Source organism: Linepithema humile, chromosome 5, assembly GCF_040581485.1.
Source record: "Linepithema humile isolate Giens D197 chromosome 5, Lhum_UNIL_v1.0, whole genome shotgun sequence".
Classification (NCBI taxonomy): Eukaryota; Metazoa; Arthropoda; class Insecta; order Hymenoptera; family Formicidae; genus Linepithema; species Linepithema humile.
The window spans coordinates 9,849,748-9,867,127 of NC_090132.1; the positions used below are offsets into that span (position 1 = coordinate 9,849,748).

The 17,380-nt window shown below is 40.8% G+C and overlaps 1 protein-coding gene and 1 long non-coding RNA gene across 3 annotated transcripts in view; one reads left to right on the top strand and one right to left on the bottom strand.

Annotated features, from left to right (window-relative positions):
- The window catches only part of LOC105674091 (pair-rule protein odd-paired), a 30,003-nt gene extending 13,305 nt beyond the window's left edge, over positions 1-16,698 (bottom strand). The window contains exon 1 of one of the 2 annotated variants that reach the window (XM_012370211.2): positions 14,957-16,692. In XM_012370211.2, coding sequence (XP_012225634.1) covers positions 14,957-15,935 — 979 coding nt within the window. In that variant the 5' untranslated portion in view covers positions 15,936-16,692. Of the gene's footprint in view, positions 1-14,956 lie in introns of both variants that reach the window. The other variant, XM_012370212.2, reaches the window with a different exon arrangement.
- LOC105674092 (uncharacterized) overlaps positions 1-17,380 on the top strand; it is a 90,755-nt gene that overhangs the window by 61,487 nt on the left and 11,888 nt on the right. The gene's annotated exons all lie outside the window — the stretch shown is intronic.

Below are 17,380 nucleotides of genomic sequence, written 5' to 3' on the forward strand. Positions count from 1 at the left end.
CGTTGTGAATTGACCACCGCGTATCGATATTGCCAGCCCAGATTGATACTACGTTCTCAAAATAAGAAATCAGAAGCAAAGTATGCAATAGTTGACGCGATAGTTATCGCGTTTACATAATGTAAATTCTCCATGCTTCGCGATATCTTTTATTATTGATAGCTGTAAAATGCGACATTCTTTATGTGTCAATAATATTTCATTTTTAAAGAAATTCTTCAGGTGGAGAATAAAAACGGCATGCTAATATATTTCTTTTATTCTACGGAATCCGGACGCGAATCAAGTCCATGGTTTATGCCGGAATCTTATATATTCTACAGGGCGCAATTAGATCTTTATGCATTTATGCGCATATGTAAATACTTGGCAACTTTCTTGCACATATGTTATGCAAGTTCTCCATAGATATCTATCTTTACCTAATTGTACTGATTTTTTTCAAGACTTCTTTGTGTGAATTTGTATGTTATACATATAATTTTCGTTCACATACATTTTGTCCGTGTGCTAATGCTGCTGCAGGACTGTTTTTATCGCTGATACGCCGTTAGCGTGAGCGCACGTCGTTTGCACGGTGCAATTTTATTTATTGGGACTTTTCACACTTGCGCCTCGCGAGATAAGTTTGCTACATTTACGTAAAAACTTCGGTAACACTTTTTTGCGATAGCAATGACTAATAGACTGCACTTAGATCTTCAAATGCATAGATATGCACTTATACGCAGAACGATAACAAAATTTTTTTACCTGCATTGTTCTCTGTTGCATAAAAATTATGATACAAAGAAACGGGAAAATTTAAAGAGGTAAAATAAAAAGTTAGAAACTGCATTCAATTAATTTTAATTACATCCAAATATAAAACATAATATGCCGTTACAGATTACCGTAAATGGCCGCAGTGCGGCAGCTGTTTGGAAATTATGTCATATCGGATAAATGGAGACATTTCGTGGTTTGCATGATTTTCGTGCATTACATTTGAGTACATGTGACTTTTTTTGTGAGGGTACTTGAAAAGTAAGGTGTACGCTACTAAACTTTGAAGTATTGATGAACTTAAAACAAATATTCGTGAAGAAATTGCAAACATCACAGTTGAAATGTTGCAAGAAGTTATGAGAAACTTCAGAGAAAGAATGCATAAGAAGTGATGATTTGACGAATGTCATTTTCAAGATGTAATGGTTATAAGATAATTTGTAAATGGCATATGTTCTTTGATGTAATTAAAATTAATTGAATAAGGTTTCCAAGGTTTTATTTTACCTCTTTAAATTTTCCCGTTTCTTTGGCCCACCCTGTATATGTGATTCAGAGTTGCCACTTATTTTTTAAATATCTGAATGCATAGAAATAAATGACCTCCTTTTCAATGAACTGTTATTCAAAACAACTTTATCGTAAATTGCCTATGTCGTTATAACTAATATTATAATTGACATTTCAATTTATTTATATATTTGTTTTTAAAAATTAGAAGAATTTAATTTCGAGCGCAAGATTGTGATTCTACAATCACCATATATAACCAGCACTATTAAAAACTTATTATATCCATTTGATTGCAATGAATATTACATTCTTATGTAGGAAGCTTTAAACCTATTAAGCGGCAATTAAATATGCCGCATGGAATTAAATAATCCTCGCATGTGCTGCGTATACTGGCGTGATTCTCAAATCAAATATTGCTTGTTATCTACCTATTTATTATTCAACGGAATGCGGTCGTTCAGATAATTTTTATATAGCAGATTGCATATCGTATTCTACGTAATTGCTGAGAAATTTATGAAAAGTAATTGTGTATTTAACCAAACGTCCTGCGATACATAATTGCAAAACGCAAATTCAGAATATTATTCCGCGTTTATATACGTCATTTTTTTATCAATTATTTTTATCTTCATAAAGAGAAATTTTTTCTCTGATTTATTTTATAAGGTTATAATTTTTCCATTATTTTGATGAAATTATAATTTAATGATAATCTTTCTCCGAAAGGAGTATTGGCTCGTGACATTTTTTAAACGTTTGGAGTTCGAACTCGTCAGAACTTCTTATGAGAAAATTATAACATGTTACACGAACCCTTGATAATTTCCCTGGTCGAAGGTGCACCGGACGCGTGCGTTGGGTTACGAAATTAAATTACAATATGGAATGGCTGGTGTGTCCCGACGTCAAAACGACCTGAGACACGTATCCGTATGATTTTTGACATGGCCCTTCAGGTCAATCTCAGACGCGAGTCCGTGGGACAAGCGGTTTGTCCGATCTTGCCGGGAGATTAGGAGAGAAATTTAATGTGTTCATGTATCTGTCGATATAGAAAAAATAGATTTACACTTATATTTATATCAAATAAATGTAAAAATTTTTATCTTCCTGATGCAAACTTGTATTCGAAAAATAACATTTTGAAATGTGTTTTATTCAGCATGTTATTACACATTTTTAAACGTTAATGACGAGTATCATTAAAAAGAGATTTTTGTGCTCTTGAATAAAAATTTAAGAGCAAGCGGAAAATGTGAGAAAGATAGCATATCTGACGATAAATTGTCTACAGACATTCTCAACGTTAGCACGTTTTGATCGAATCTTGGCTCGCGTCCATTTCTAAAAAGAGAAAAATTGCCAGAGTTGAATCGAGTACGGTATCGACTACTTATGTAATCGGTGCGATTTTGAGGAATACATTTGTACAGAAAGATCGCGCGGGACATTCTCCTTTTCTCGGATGAAATTGAATTGTCGTAGGAATGCCATTTCCCCGACGAAATCGAGCGATTCTCCATTAGGCGGTCGTAAGTTACGGGCTCGTTAATTCGCGACAGCCGTAATCCGCGTGCCGTTAACGAAACGCCGGCAGAACGGTGACAAATACGGGCAACAATAGGAAGTCAATTTCGCCGTGCGAAGCTGGAGTCTCACGGTCAGGAACCGGAGGCACAAGGTGGACACACGCGGTCACCGTGGGTATATACGCGAACGCGTTCCCTCTACATCTGCCCCGCACTAACGACCTATGTAAATGTTCTATCTGTTATCCTTGTCTCTTATCATTTTTTCCTCTGGCTGCACCTCCTTCTCCGCGACGACGATTCCGTGGACGAAAAGGTAGAGGGACACAAAGTGGGAGTGTGGAAGTGAAGCGCGCGCGGCGAGGGAGAGAGAGAGAGAGAGGGAGCGCGGGGACAAGGAGATCGGGAGGCTGCGAGAGGAAGGGAGACGCTCGAGAAGAAGAGAAGAGGGCCCAGCATTCCAGAGCCCGGTCTCGACCCGCGACCCTCGCCCCCTAAATCATCCACTGCAGCTAGGCCGCAATTCCGTTTTGTTTTCTCCGCTCCTCTGCTCGTTCCTCCTTTTTTTCCTCCCTCCGCGTTTCTCCCTTTTTTTATTTATCTCCCCATCCCACCCTCCCTTTTTCGACCTTTTCTACCAGACCACGGAGACAACCGACCGACCCTCCTCTTACTTCTTCTTCGTCTTCTTCTTCGTCCGCCAATGTTCCTCGGGCGCGTTCTGACGGGCGAGAACTGTGGGAAAAACGTCGTAGACCTGCGCGACCCGTTACGAGGGTGACGGGACACGATAATGAGCTTTACGTGAAGATGCGACTTGATCTCTGACTCGGTCGATACATCATTCGCGGGTGATCGCGGCAACATCAGATCTCACTGAATTTTTACGCCTGCTAACGCAGATTGGAGCGTATAAAAGTAATCAGATCTAAATTAGTGGCACGTTCGGATTTCTGTCAGTGATTCCAATAATTATCATGAATAATAGCTCCTTGCATCAACATAGGTTCTTCATTAAATTCATATTTTCTATTTGCAAAATGCAGTGTAATGAACATAAAAATAAGGATCCTCGGAAAGAAAATTACCATTGCAATTAGAAAGCAGGAAAGCCACGATACAGTCAACCGTGAATAAAAAATGAGAAAGACAGAGCTGAAAATGGAGAAAGCGTGAGTACATGCAATCTGGCTAATTAGTGACGAGTGAAATTATATGTAAACATGCCACAAAACTCGCCTTGCGAACGCGCGAAAGTAAATTATGTGCACAGTTGCAACTGCAATTCACAAATTATTCTCAACAATTTATAATGGTGTACAATCGGGACTAAAAAGATTGAGATACTTTGTTTTTTTTTATATATACAAAAATAGAGACAATCGCATCAATAGATACAAAATTTTATTTTACTCTCATGATTTTGTAGCCTGAAAAGTGCCCACATTATATTAGCTGTATCGTATCCGAATTTTTTGTATCCGAAACATCCCTCTTGTAAGAACGCAAACCCCCGAAGAAAAAAGAAAAAAAGGGAGGATCGCGGAAGTGGCGGATCGATAGACGATGCGCTCGTCATGGCGACCTTCACTGCGCATTCCGCAAACCCGCGAGGATCTGGATCCTGCGGCGAACAAGGCGTATTCATGATCGCTCGGGACACGGTCGTTTTACACGCTGGCTGCGTTGACACGCACAAGGCGAGCATACGCGCGCACGCACACGCCTTGACACCGACGCCGGCATTTAAACCACACGAAAGTATAATGTTACGGACACTCGATATTTTCTCGATGATCGTCATTGTACGACGGCGTCTTTAAAACGTATGGCACGGACCGGAGGAAGGCACCCGGTATTATTCGACGAAGGCTACCGAACCAATGACGGCAGCCAGCGACAAGACTCGGAATGATTTACCCCATCTTTGGTTACCCAGTCGCATTGATGCGTAACAAGAAGCGCATATAAAATGCCCCGCTCCCGTATAAAGTGTTTTCCACCAGTGCTGTTAAAAAGGATCGTGGAATCGCAAGCAGACTTTAATGACTACGCGGTTTAACCCTCCACTACTTCTACAACATAAATTTGAGAAGTGAAACTAGGAGATTTCTATGATAATTAAATATGCGGGATATTTTTAATATTTTCATTTTTTTTAACTACGAATTCTTTGATTATCAAGCCAAATCAATCTTTTTTATAATCTTTAATTTAAAACATGTTTGGTAATTAAAATCCTGCCAAAAAAATAATAATATAATATAATAATAATAAATAAAAAATATAATAATAATAATTTTATTTGTAGAAAGAAAGAGATAACTTTTACAAATCTGTAATATTCTTAACAATGAAGTAATTGTTTATGATTGATTCAAGTTCCATTTGCAAATAAAATTTGCGTAATAAGTTTACTGAAACTGAAGCATTGAATACAATACATAAATCTTTCAAAATCTTCGTAAAACATTAGCCACAGCTCGAAATGTGTATCGCCCAGAAAACACCACGTGCCAGCGAAAAGTATTTAATCAGCCGGTAAATATATACGCGCACTCCGCGCGTGTCTTTCAGCGGGCGCGATTTAGCGCTTTCGTTAAACGATAAATTCGATTCCGATTAAACGGCCGTGGCGAAAAAATATCACGTGCGAGCAGAAACGCCCGTACGGCCGCTAATAAACGCTGGTGCAGCGGACTTTTTCAAGAATGGCAACATTAGCCCGCGGACGTCTGGCTACAAACAGAATAATATACAGTCGCTTAGCGGCGCTTAATGCCTCCGTACTATTTTACAACAGCGTTGGTTCGCCCGGTTCGCGCGAGCAACCTATATCCAGCCAGAAGGGAAGGACGAGGCAATAAGAACGAGGAAGAAAAAAAAAAGCCGTTTATTCCGAACAGAAGAGCGGAGCGAAGTTATTTTCTTGTCGAACAGCTCATCCCCGGCGGAAGATAACCAGAAATGTTTGATTTCTTTTAGCGCCCCGCGCGCCTCACACGCGCGGCTATCTCATCCCGCTTGCACCTACGCATTTGCGTCAGCCTGCGCTGAAACTGCGCGCTCCCTCCGGGAGCGTCGTCGGCGTTCCGAAAAATTCGGCACGCACAATCGTAACGTAGAGGAAAATACACTGTCGTGTACGCGCAGATCGAATTCGAGGGCTCGCGATTCCGTCTCTATAATTATCCGCAACGTACGACCGCCGTTTGCGCGCACGCACAAATGGCCGTATATTGTTGAATAGTTAGCCGGATATTTCAAATATCTTTTTCCACTTTAGTGCTGTGTTGCTCCGTCTTATCGTAACATTTTGCGACGGCATTTCTATGCAGGCTATATATGTAATTGTAATAAAATTGAGAATGTTTCCCGTGTAAATGTGTGTAATCGGAAATTCGCGGAACTTTTCCCTAATTAATCGCTCCCCAGCGGAATGCACGCCGCGGGCTGATTCTTTGACGATTTACGATCTGCTTGATAATCGCACGTTGCATGATTCATGACGATTCTGATCCGCGAAGAACGCGTATGGCATCGCGGGGAAATAATTGGCCTGTTGATGAATGTTAATATCCCGAGAAGCATTTGTGAGAAAAGCGGACGCTTTTAATTGCCGCGAATGTGTGTCGCGAGCGCTTCATCGTGAAAGAGGCGCTTCAACATTCTTGGTCTGGTAGCTGCGACATCATGTTAGTCGGTAATTACCGTTGTGCGCTCTGAGAAGCTCTGTGTCTGTCAAACGTTAATAAGAAACTCGTTTGTCACTTCGCGAATCATTCAAAGGATCATTATATATGTGCACAACTATATTAAATGTTAATTAAAAAATGACATTCAATCCAAAGAATTCGCTTGATTATGCGAGAAAATATGTGATGATACGCTACACAACAGTCTTTCACGCAAGCATCATAAATCAAGAGTTGTAAAATTAGGTTAATGTAAATTTTTACATTTTTCGAGCGGAGTGGATGCTAAAAATTGTTCTGTAGATTGAGACAAAAAAATCATGCAATTTAGATACAGAGTAGATGATGGAAGCACTGTTATGCATGCGTCAATGAGCACTTGCGCTTTCGAAAATAAGGGCTAGGAAGCGTGGCACCTCGTTATTTTTTCAGCTGAGCGATCAGGAAACCAGCCATTAACAGCGTCTATCGTCAAATAGTACGCCCGCATTTAGAGACGTAATTATCTGATGTTGTTTTTGATGAAGCCGTTCGGATGCCGTTCAATTTCTACTAGCACTGTTTATAGATCGAACGCTCAATTAGTATTTGGGATATTCGAACGTCCGAGTATTGACAATATTAATTTCCATTGATGGATACATTGCGGGTTTCATATTTAACGCACGCATTCGGTTGTCATCGTTCAAGTTCGATTTAGTCGATTTCATCTTTATTGGCTACCTGTCAACGTCGACGCGTACTATTAACTGTATCAATGTTCGCTTCCGACAAACCAAAGAGAGAGTTCATAAAATACAAATACATTGTCCTTCGATATTTAATATTCTAATTATTAGAATAAACGAGTTTTTGTCTGTTTGAAATTATTCGGTGATGTGTTTTTAGAGAGAGAAAAATTATTTGATTAAGAATTGATACTTTATAAATTATTTTTTTACTTAAAATATTATGTTTTTGAAAAGTTTTTAACGTATAAAAATTAGTGTGAGAAAATTATTGTGTAATTTTATCAGCAATACGCGTTTTATTTACGCAAATTATTGACATGTTAATCATTATTTGATTGTCATTGTACGTTTCTGAATTCTGCGCCTGAAAAATAAGTTATTCAATTTTTATAGATCGTTGTGAAGTAAATTGACGGGTTAAGGGCGTACTTCCGACACCCTCGCTGGACCACGTAGTCGAGGTCGTTAGAGCTTTCGTAGGTGAGAGAACGCCAGAGGCTACGACTAAAAGACGGTCTGATGACCGGGCGCCCGCCACTTTTGCAACAAATCTTTCTGTCTAAATCAGTTTCGAGTGAGATAAGTGTTTTAGCATCGGACCCTCGTAACTTGAAGAGTGAAAGAGAAGGCACTCGTAAATCAGATCTATTAATTCAATACTGAATTATTTTTGCGATAAAACATAGAATCTGGTGTGCTAAATTCAGAGAAATTAATTATGCAGTTTTGTACAATAGAGCGCAAAATATTTTTCACTATTAGTGAGACATTGCAGATGTCTTCAGTAATTAAAAAAAAATTAATACAAATATATTTTCAAGAAATATTATTAAATTAAGATATTAAATAATGGTTACAATTCAATATTTTTAATTTCCATAATGCTTTAATTTAATCTTGGCATTTCTAATTTTACTAAACTATCCTCTAATTCATTTCTATTTGGACCACATGCGAACCATCTAAGATACAGTTATCTTTATGACAAATGAGTGGTAGTTTCAATTTTCTCCAATCAATTCTCTCGTATTGCTTGCGTGGCAGATAACGTCGATATATCATGATTCGCTCAATTATTATCCGATGGCGATCCGCTCTTCAATAAAATAACGGGAGTATGAAGTTCCGTCATTGCGTCTCCCTTATATTTCACACTGTCAAAGATGAGCGTGTACGCGCCGTGTCGGACGATCGATGAAGGTGTGGGCGGTCAAGTAACAAAGCATGCGGTATAAACAGGAACGTGGGGTGGTTTTTTATTGGCGGCTGCTTTTCGAGGTGCAGGCGCGAAGGACTGTCTCGCCCTTATCGACCCACGAGGTTGTCCGTGGGCTTTTCCACGCTGTTCATCGTGTTGGCAGTACTCGGGGATTTATTCTTCATCACGTTAAAAAAAGCGTAGAATCGTCACACAATCAAGCATTAGCTTTTGGCAGCGTTAATACGCGTCTCTTCTTTTCCGTGCGTCTTTTCAAAACGTGAAAGCGTAAGCAATCTAGTAGGATTTCTAAAGGAATAAAATTATGAATTATTTTGGGCAATCAGGCAATTTGTCTATATTATGAATTTTTGTATGGATAATAAATTCTTAGTGCAAAATGCAGTCAATATGCCGCATCAGTTTCTGATATCTGTCGATTTTTTTATTTCGGACTGTGTTTCGTTAGCGATGGCGTCGGAGATACGCAACGATCTATCGATCTTCGTCGGGGCATTCTCGAAATCGCAGAATTGTATATATCTGTCAACTGCGGCGGACGATAGCGGTCTGATTTCACGATGCGCGTTATCTCCAAATCGAATTTCTCGATCCGATCGAGGTGTGCGCCGGCTCGTTCCATCGATCTTCCGGACAGAAAGATTCCGATAAGTCGTCGATACGATAATCTCGCGCCCGCATCGTTCTTCTGTCTGACCTCGGTGCAATGCTGCTGTCATCATTCCTAGAAGCGTTTCTGTTGGCTTTGTTACGCGAAACACATAAATTTCGATAGGTCTCTTTCGCAAAAACGTGCTTAAGAAATTTTACGGTCTATTAACTTTGCATCTTTTCTTCAGCTGAGCTCAGAATAGCACAGAAATATTGACTTCGCCTTTTCTGTGTTTTGTAGACGAGTTTTGAAAAATAAAATAAAATTCGTATAATTCATTATGCGACACGTTTTTCTTATTAATTACATTATTGTTTTAAGCTATAAACAAATTGAGAGCCGTGTGTCAAGATATATTCTTTTAAAAAAAGTGTAACGTAAGATGTACAGCATCATTTCATTCTTCCATCGAGTATAAATTTGCAGTAAGAATATTTCGTATAAATATAATTATCCTTTGCAAAATTTGATTTTTCGTTATATATTTAATTTTTGAGACAAATTTTTCATCAAAGACTGATTTCTGACCGATTCTGCGTCAATTTTAACAAGTTTCTACTGTTTTACACTTGGATGAGAAATCGATGCAGTGTATTCTCCGGCAAGAATGTCGTTAGAAATCGTGCGGGAACACCCGGGACACCGGCGCTGCCGATCGCCGTCGATTTGCAGCCGGTGGCTCCCCGAGCCATCTTGAGCAAATATCGTCTCGCGCTCCGGGCAACGCTCCTCGTGTGGCCTCGTACTTCTCTTCTCATAATTTCTCATGGTCTTTCAGCCTACTCCGGCTCCTCTCTCGGCTTTACCGTTCCTTCCTCTCCTCTTTCCGCCTCTCGTCGAGACGCATCTCTCGTTCGCGAAACGGACACGAGCGGACGCGCTGGCTCCACTCTACCCAATGCCTCTCGTCGCGACGTTTTACGCCCTCCATGCTGTGCACCGACTGCACGGTGCAAAAATACGGAGTACACTGGCCTCCGGCGAGAGTAATTGCCTTTACGCTGGCTGGCGGCAACCCGCGGCACGGCACGATCGGCCCTCCGGATCGGTCGTAGAAACGGTAACTCTGCCGGAGCCGTTTCAGAAGACGGCGTGACTTCCGGCAAAATAGTAGCGGTTACTGTATCTTGTCAGTAATGTCGTACGCTGTTCTATAGCATAGACGCGTACTATAAATATAGACAATATTTTATTTTTATGCAACGTAAATAATTATTTTGGTGTTCTCCAAAAGCTCATCATTTATAATTAATTAAATAACAGATTAATTAACTTTCCCTTGCGATTGTTGACTTATATTTATCAATTATTCTTTAGAGAAAGAAATCCTTACAGATTTTAATTTATATTTTGTTACTTCAACAATGCTTGAGGCTTACCGCACTTGCAACATTTGAAAAGAATCGAAATGTTTGAAAACTTTTCTTCGCAAACGATTGAAACGAGCCTCTCGTGCTCTGTTTGTCATCACCGGCGACAATTAAAGGATTAGCAAAACCGGTCCACCGTAGGTTTTTCATACACAAGTTGCGTTGCAGCTTGAATAAGTAGCCATTTACTCGTCTGCGCGTCGCGCGCACGGCCCTCCTCGACACGATAGTTCGCCCCCTACTTAACGCTTATTCCACAACACCCCTCGCGACGACTCATCCTGTATCATCCCCCTATTCTCCGCGTCTAACCCTCCGAAAATCCTGACCAATGGCGTACAAGCCATTGGGATCCATTGTCGATCTGACCAATCGCCGCTGCTCGCACCACGCATATGCGAGATCGGTTTTACGCGTAACAGACTATTCTTCGCTTTTTTTTCGCAGAAAAAGGGGCGAGAGAAGGAGTAAGCTGCTTTAAAATGCATATCGATTTAGGCTAATGGCTGACGCCGCTCCTTCACCGTCCGCATCTGCGGATTAATAGGATAGATTTTTCTCCGCGAGAACGGTTCGATAGCGCGCGCTTTATTTCACAAACGCGCGGTGAATAGATTGCTGCTGGTTACGCATTGCTCGCGATTTGCTCGCAACATCGTGCGGTCGCGATGCAACAATATTTTCGTCCGCTTCGACTCCTATTGCGGTGGCACAGTCAGCATTTCGACGCCGCGACTCAAAATCATTTCTATGCTAATGGATGCTGCGTTTCATCGATCATCGTTAAATGCAACGTCACCAAGTCCCATACTTGACTATTTGTGCTCTTGGAATCTTTATGATGCTAATGCGCGACGTTATGCTAATACAAATTACGGTATAATGTAACTAAATGAAAATAATTATTTCTGGAGGAAAAAAAATCTATACTTTTTCGAAAAAAGAGTTTTCATCACTGCGCATGATACAATTGCACATTTATTCCGCAAATTTAATATTGTAAACAATATAATCTCTGAAATAATAGTAAGTAAGATTGTACATTGCGCTTGGTCTATTTGTTTTCTCGCCTGATGAGAACAACAGCAGAATGTGGAGTATATATTGGGGAAAATATTTACCGTACCACTTTTGAAGCGACAGAATGGCGCTGCCAAATCGCATTTACGTACTTTCGACGGCGCAGTAAAAGAAGTAGAAGCGAGAGAAAAGAAACGTAATAAAGAGGCGTGATGCGTATACGTGCGCGTTTCATGGAGCAATGTGCGAAAACAATGTGTGTAGTCGTGCATGGACGTCGAGGATCGTTTCTCGAAAACGCCAATTTATTTCGACAAGGGTCGCAAGAGGGTTGTCGTTGCCATGTACGCGAGCAGAAATGAATTTTAATTCATCTCGGCGCCTGTTAGCCTTTGATCGCTTTAAACGAAACTCACGCGCCATCGTATCGAGGTCCGGACGTCGCATTTGAACAGTCTTGCATTTTACAAAATCGTACGTGAGAGCATTTTCGCGCAAGCCTAAGAGACGCGATCGCGATAAACAGGAATACAACATTGCTGTTTGATAAAATGGCAAAAAATCCTCGCACCGCGTCGCGCGAAATCAAATAGCGATATTGATCAATATTTATAGCGATCGTATAAAATATCCAAGCTATTTTAAAACGACCTTAAGCACTCCCATAGGGGGACAATGGTTGTTACAACAATGTATATCTCAACGCGCGATAGGGTGGCAGAACGTCGATCTGGGCGAGTCCCAAACTGTCAACCGTACCGCCGCGAGGGGCAGAAGGGAGGGGGGTCACGGGAGAGAGAGCTCACACTCCACAATGGCGTCGGAAGGGTGGCGTTTGTTATAAATGAAAACGAAATTTAATCACACGTGATATACTGCCCCCAGCGCACGGGGTGGATACGACGATGAGCGAATCCGCATCGTGCGAACGAAAATACGGGCACCTGTGAGTGTTGGTGTGCCCTCGAATGCGAATACCCCACACGATTTCATTATTAAAAGTCATTAAGAGCGGATGAGTGCGCAAAATAATACACATATCCAGCGTGCTGCAACACGTGTTGCTAGATTACGCGACGAATATGATAGTGATTCTCCGCAGTTACCTAGAAGTTGTAAAATATCAAGTGCTAAAATATGGATTTGCTAAGCAACAGTTGGACTCACATCGACGCGCGCGTTAATTAACAAAAATATATCTCGTATAAGATGTCGATACGAAATGAACAATTAATAAATATTATAGGACAGAATAAATTAATATAATTATCGATTTTATATTTTATACTTTATAATTTATATTTTATATATTTTAACTTCTCATATTTATATCGTATAATATAAGACTTTAAAATCTGTGAGTTATAAGAACGATTGCTCGCGCGATTCAACGCAAAGTTGATTCCAAACCCAAAATAATTACAAACGTGTGTGTCGATCCGGATCGGTCTTCCTTAGTGTACACATATTTCAAAGTCACATAGGCATAATGAATAGTCGTTTCAATGCGAAATCTGTTTATACAACAAGATCACAATCTGAACGATTAAAAGAGAAAGAATCGTGACAAATATCTTAAATCATAAAGCTGAGAATGTTTTTCGCTTGTTTATTCATACCAATTTCCGAACGATAAGAGAGAGAATATGCACTTCTTTATAGGAAATCACTACAATGTCTTTCTGCAATATCATTTTATCATCACATTATCATTATTAATCATAAACGATTAATGATTGCACATTTGCACTAATTACATTAATTGATTTATCATTTTTTATCAAATTCTTTTTATTATTATACGAAAACAACAACGTTACACTTGAAGCGACTAGCTACTACACAGTATACTTATTTGTTTACTTGATATTTTACCGTATGATAAGTAGCTTGCCGTAAAGTAATTAGGTATAAGAGAAAACAAGCGATTCTCGTAGAAGCAACAAAACTACACGATGGAATTAGTAACTATAGAGAAAGGAATCTGCTAACGGCAGCGAGATCCAGCAACGAGACAGCTAACGCCTAGCGTCTAGCCGTCGCATCGGCCAATGGAACGCTCGTCCGACGAATAAATATGTAAATACAATGTCCAGAGCTGTCGGCATAAAACGACACGATATATGGCCTGGTAATTTCTTAATTGCACCCCAAAAAATTCTTGTCATCGTAAACAGCCGGTTGATTATATTGAAACGGCTCGAGGCGCCGGTGGCGTCTCGTCGATGAGACAACCGGACCAAAAAGAAGTTCCCGGGATGAAGAGTAGAAAAATACAGCTATGTATCTATATATTATACATTAATATATTATACATGTTCTCATGATTATTTTATGCGATTGTAGCGGTAACATTCGTGATTTCGCTCTCGGTGGAAACCGAATCGTTAGCAGTATAGAAACCGTCAACCTCTTTCCTTCTGTCCGCGTATTCTTTGCGACGGAGCAAGTGGCCGTTCTCGAATTAATCATTCTCACGCTCGGTCGAGTTCCGGCCAGATTTGAGAATGACTCACGCTGTAAAGGAGCTAGTTTACGTGGTTATAATTTATACGATTTGGCGGTTTGCGGTAGATCTCGAAAACAGGGTTAATACGATTCTGGACGTCGAGATAAATCAGTTCGTGGAAAGGGCATCCGAGTCTGATTCAGATCTGAGAGTAACCCGGGCATCTAGTTTGTGAACGTCACGTTGATAGGATCCGAAAAATTCTCGACGATGAAATTCCAGAATATGTCGAGGTTTATTTTATTGCGTCTTTCAGATTGCTCGCATAGATAAAATTTGTATGAATTTGTATGAATTTATTGCGATTATTGCCATTGTTCGATATTAACATTGCGATGGTCAGTTTCTTAAGAAATAATTATGAAAATTGAATTAAAAATTCTTTTTCGTGTATTATTTATAATACACGAAACAACAAAATTTTTATTGCAAATATCTAATACATTACACTTTCTACACGATATATGTCTCGACAAAACTGCGACTGAGAAAAGTGGAAATAAACAGATACCGCAAAGTATATTCTTTGAATATTTTATTTAGCGTCAAATATACATAGATAGTACATTACATATCTTATGATATATTTTATGCCAAATGTATTTCTAAAGAAATTTTTGTAAAATTGTATTTTTATTAGTCTTCGCGACACAAGTTATTTTACTGCTTTGTAATTACTCGCAATTGAACCATTTCTTTGCATGAATTTATTCGTATTATGATATTATTTGCAGTGTTTCCTGTAAATATTAATAAAATGATAGTTTTGTAAATATTCTCATAAAAATATATTTATTGTTACGTGAAATATTTGAAGAATATATGCTCTGTGCTGCCTAAATATGTTCGTACTTGCAATATATAAATATCTTTGCTGCGTGCATTGTAAATCGAGTCAAGAACTGTTACTAACAATAAGAAAAGTGCTAGTCGGTGACACTTACCGGTATGTGTCCTCTTGTGTATCTTGAGGTTTTCCGACCTGGCGAAGACTTTGCCGCACTGCTCAAACGGACAAGGAAATGGCTTTTCTCCAGTATGCACCCTTATATGATTGATGAGCTTGTACTTGGCTTTAAAGGCCTTACCGTTGCGCGTGCAATTTTGCCAGTGGCACGAGTGTGCTGTGCACTCGGGTCCGCCCACGTGATCGACACTAAGGTGCGTTACGATATCTTGGAGATTGTGGTAGACTTTTCCGCAGACTTTGTTTCTCGAACCGGGTGTATCTTGATCGATCCACAGGCAGACTGTTTCCTGCCGTTGACCGTTGGGGACGGTGCCGATAGCGCCGATAGCGCCACTGCTGCCGTTAGATCTTACGTATCTAAAGAAGCTGGGATGATGATTCGGATGGCCCATCGATGGATGCTGCTGCTGGTGGATAGCAGGCGGCAGGTGAGGACCGAGATATTGGTGATGCGGAGGACCTAACCGCGAGTCTTGCGGATAATGCCCGTTATAGTGACTGGCGGCCAACGGATGCTGAACGGGATGAAATTGTTGCATCGCGGGTGTGCCGTCATGATGCAGAGGCGAAAATATACTCAGTCCACTCTCAGAGGTGGCCGGATTGGCCGTCGCGTTAATATCGTGCTCGCGTCGGAGAAAGAAATCGCGCGTCGCGTAACTCGGATGTCCCATAGAATGCGACGTGTGAGGAGACACGTGGCTAGTGTGAGGATGGTGAGGCGCGTAAGCTTGCGGATGGAAGTGATGATGCTGCTGAGGCGGCTCGACCCCCGGAGGTGGTTGCACAATTACATTTGGGTCGACCGATCCACCGGTTGATCCACCGCCTCCGGGGGACAATCTGATGCCTAGATTGGTGATATGACTGGTGATGACCGGTGGATGCGAAGGATCTATCGGAAAGCCATTCATCATTGTGACATTGAGCTCGGGTCTAGCACCGAAAAACATTGTCAGCAATGACGCTATTCATTATTGACGAACAAAATACACAGATAAATCGAAGGCTTAAAAGTTTATTTGAACACCACATATTCAATTTATCGCACTTTTAGCACATATCATTTTAAGCTTCCCGGAAGCATTTAGATTTCCATGCTAAATCATCTTTATGCTGTTATGTTATTACGCTACGAGCAACGTTCTGCGTTTATTTTATTTCACGGAACACTATTGCAACCTCGCGACTTAGAACTATTTTGTACTGCTTTTTACGCGAATACACTATTTTTCGGTCGTTTTTCGGTCACCTCATTTTCGCTCGATTATCCTCGCACTCCGACACTATTTTGGATTATCCAACCGTGTAACACGCTCTCTGCTATGCAAAGTTAACGCGACTGCGAAGCGATGAAAGAAAGCGTTTTCGAAAAGTGACCTTTACTATCTTCTATATAGTATACTCAATTCATACGGGGACAACAACGTGCTGAAAGTCAACAACTGCTTTGACGCGTCTTGCAGAGAGGGTAAAGCACCCGTGGTGTTCCTTGCTGTGTTCACAGCAGGACTGACTGATTTCGATGTTAGTAGGCAAACTTCGCAGTTCTCCCTCTTTCTCTTCGGGTAGCGCGCGCTTTCCTTCCTTCCTCGTCTCACTGGAGAGCACAACCACACATTGTGCGGCACCCTATGCGAGATCCAATCTGCTATTACTCCGCCCTCTTGTAGCTGACCCGCCTTCCATTCCCCTCCACTTCGCCGTCTGTAGCGCGGTTGTAAATATGATCCCTACCACGAAGAAACGTACTCTGGTGGGTACCAGCGTGCCATTGGCGCTGACGGCATCGCTGGTCATTGGAGCATCGCTAGCCAGAGAGGCACGTGTCTGTCCTCCACGTGTAGATGGGCGTCACATTTACCAAGGCGCATGTCGGGATTCCGCCCATGTGGCGGAGGACGAAATATTCTGTGATTTTATAGGCGACATGTAAGAAGTGTTTTCGCGTCTCTTGATGCGTAAAGGTTTAGGATATAACTACGGATATTTTATTCACCAATTTTCAAGTTCTTTTTACTAGGTGCGCAACTAAGTTTCCGGGTTTTTTTTATCAATGCAAAATGGAAAATTTCAAGAGAAATACAAAAAACGATTTATTCAAAGTATCGTCCCTCGCTAGCTACACATTTTTGCCATCTCTCTGGCAATACATGAATACCGCGACGATAAAACGATGCGTCTTTGAATCGAAACCATTCATCCAACCAGTTTCGCACTTCTTCGAAATTGGCCAAGTGTAGCCCAGCCAAGCCATGCGCCATCGACCGGAACAAGTGATAATCGGAAGGGGCCAGGTCTGGTGAATACGGCGGGTGCGGTAGCAGATCCCATTTCAGCGTTTTGATGGTGTCCTGGACGATGGAAGTGCGATGGCACGGAGCGTTGTCGTGCTGCA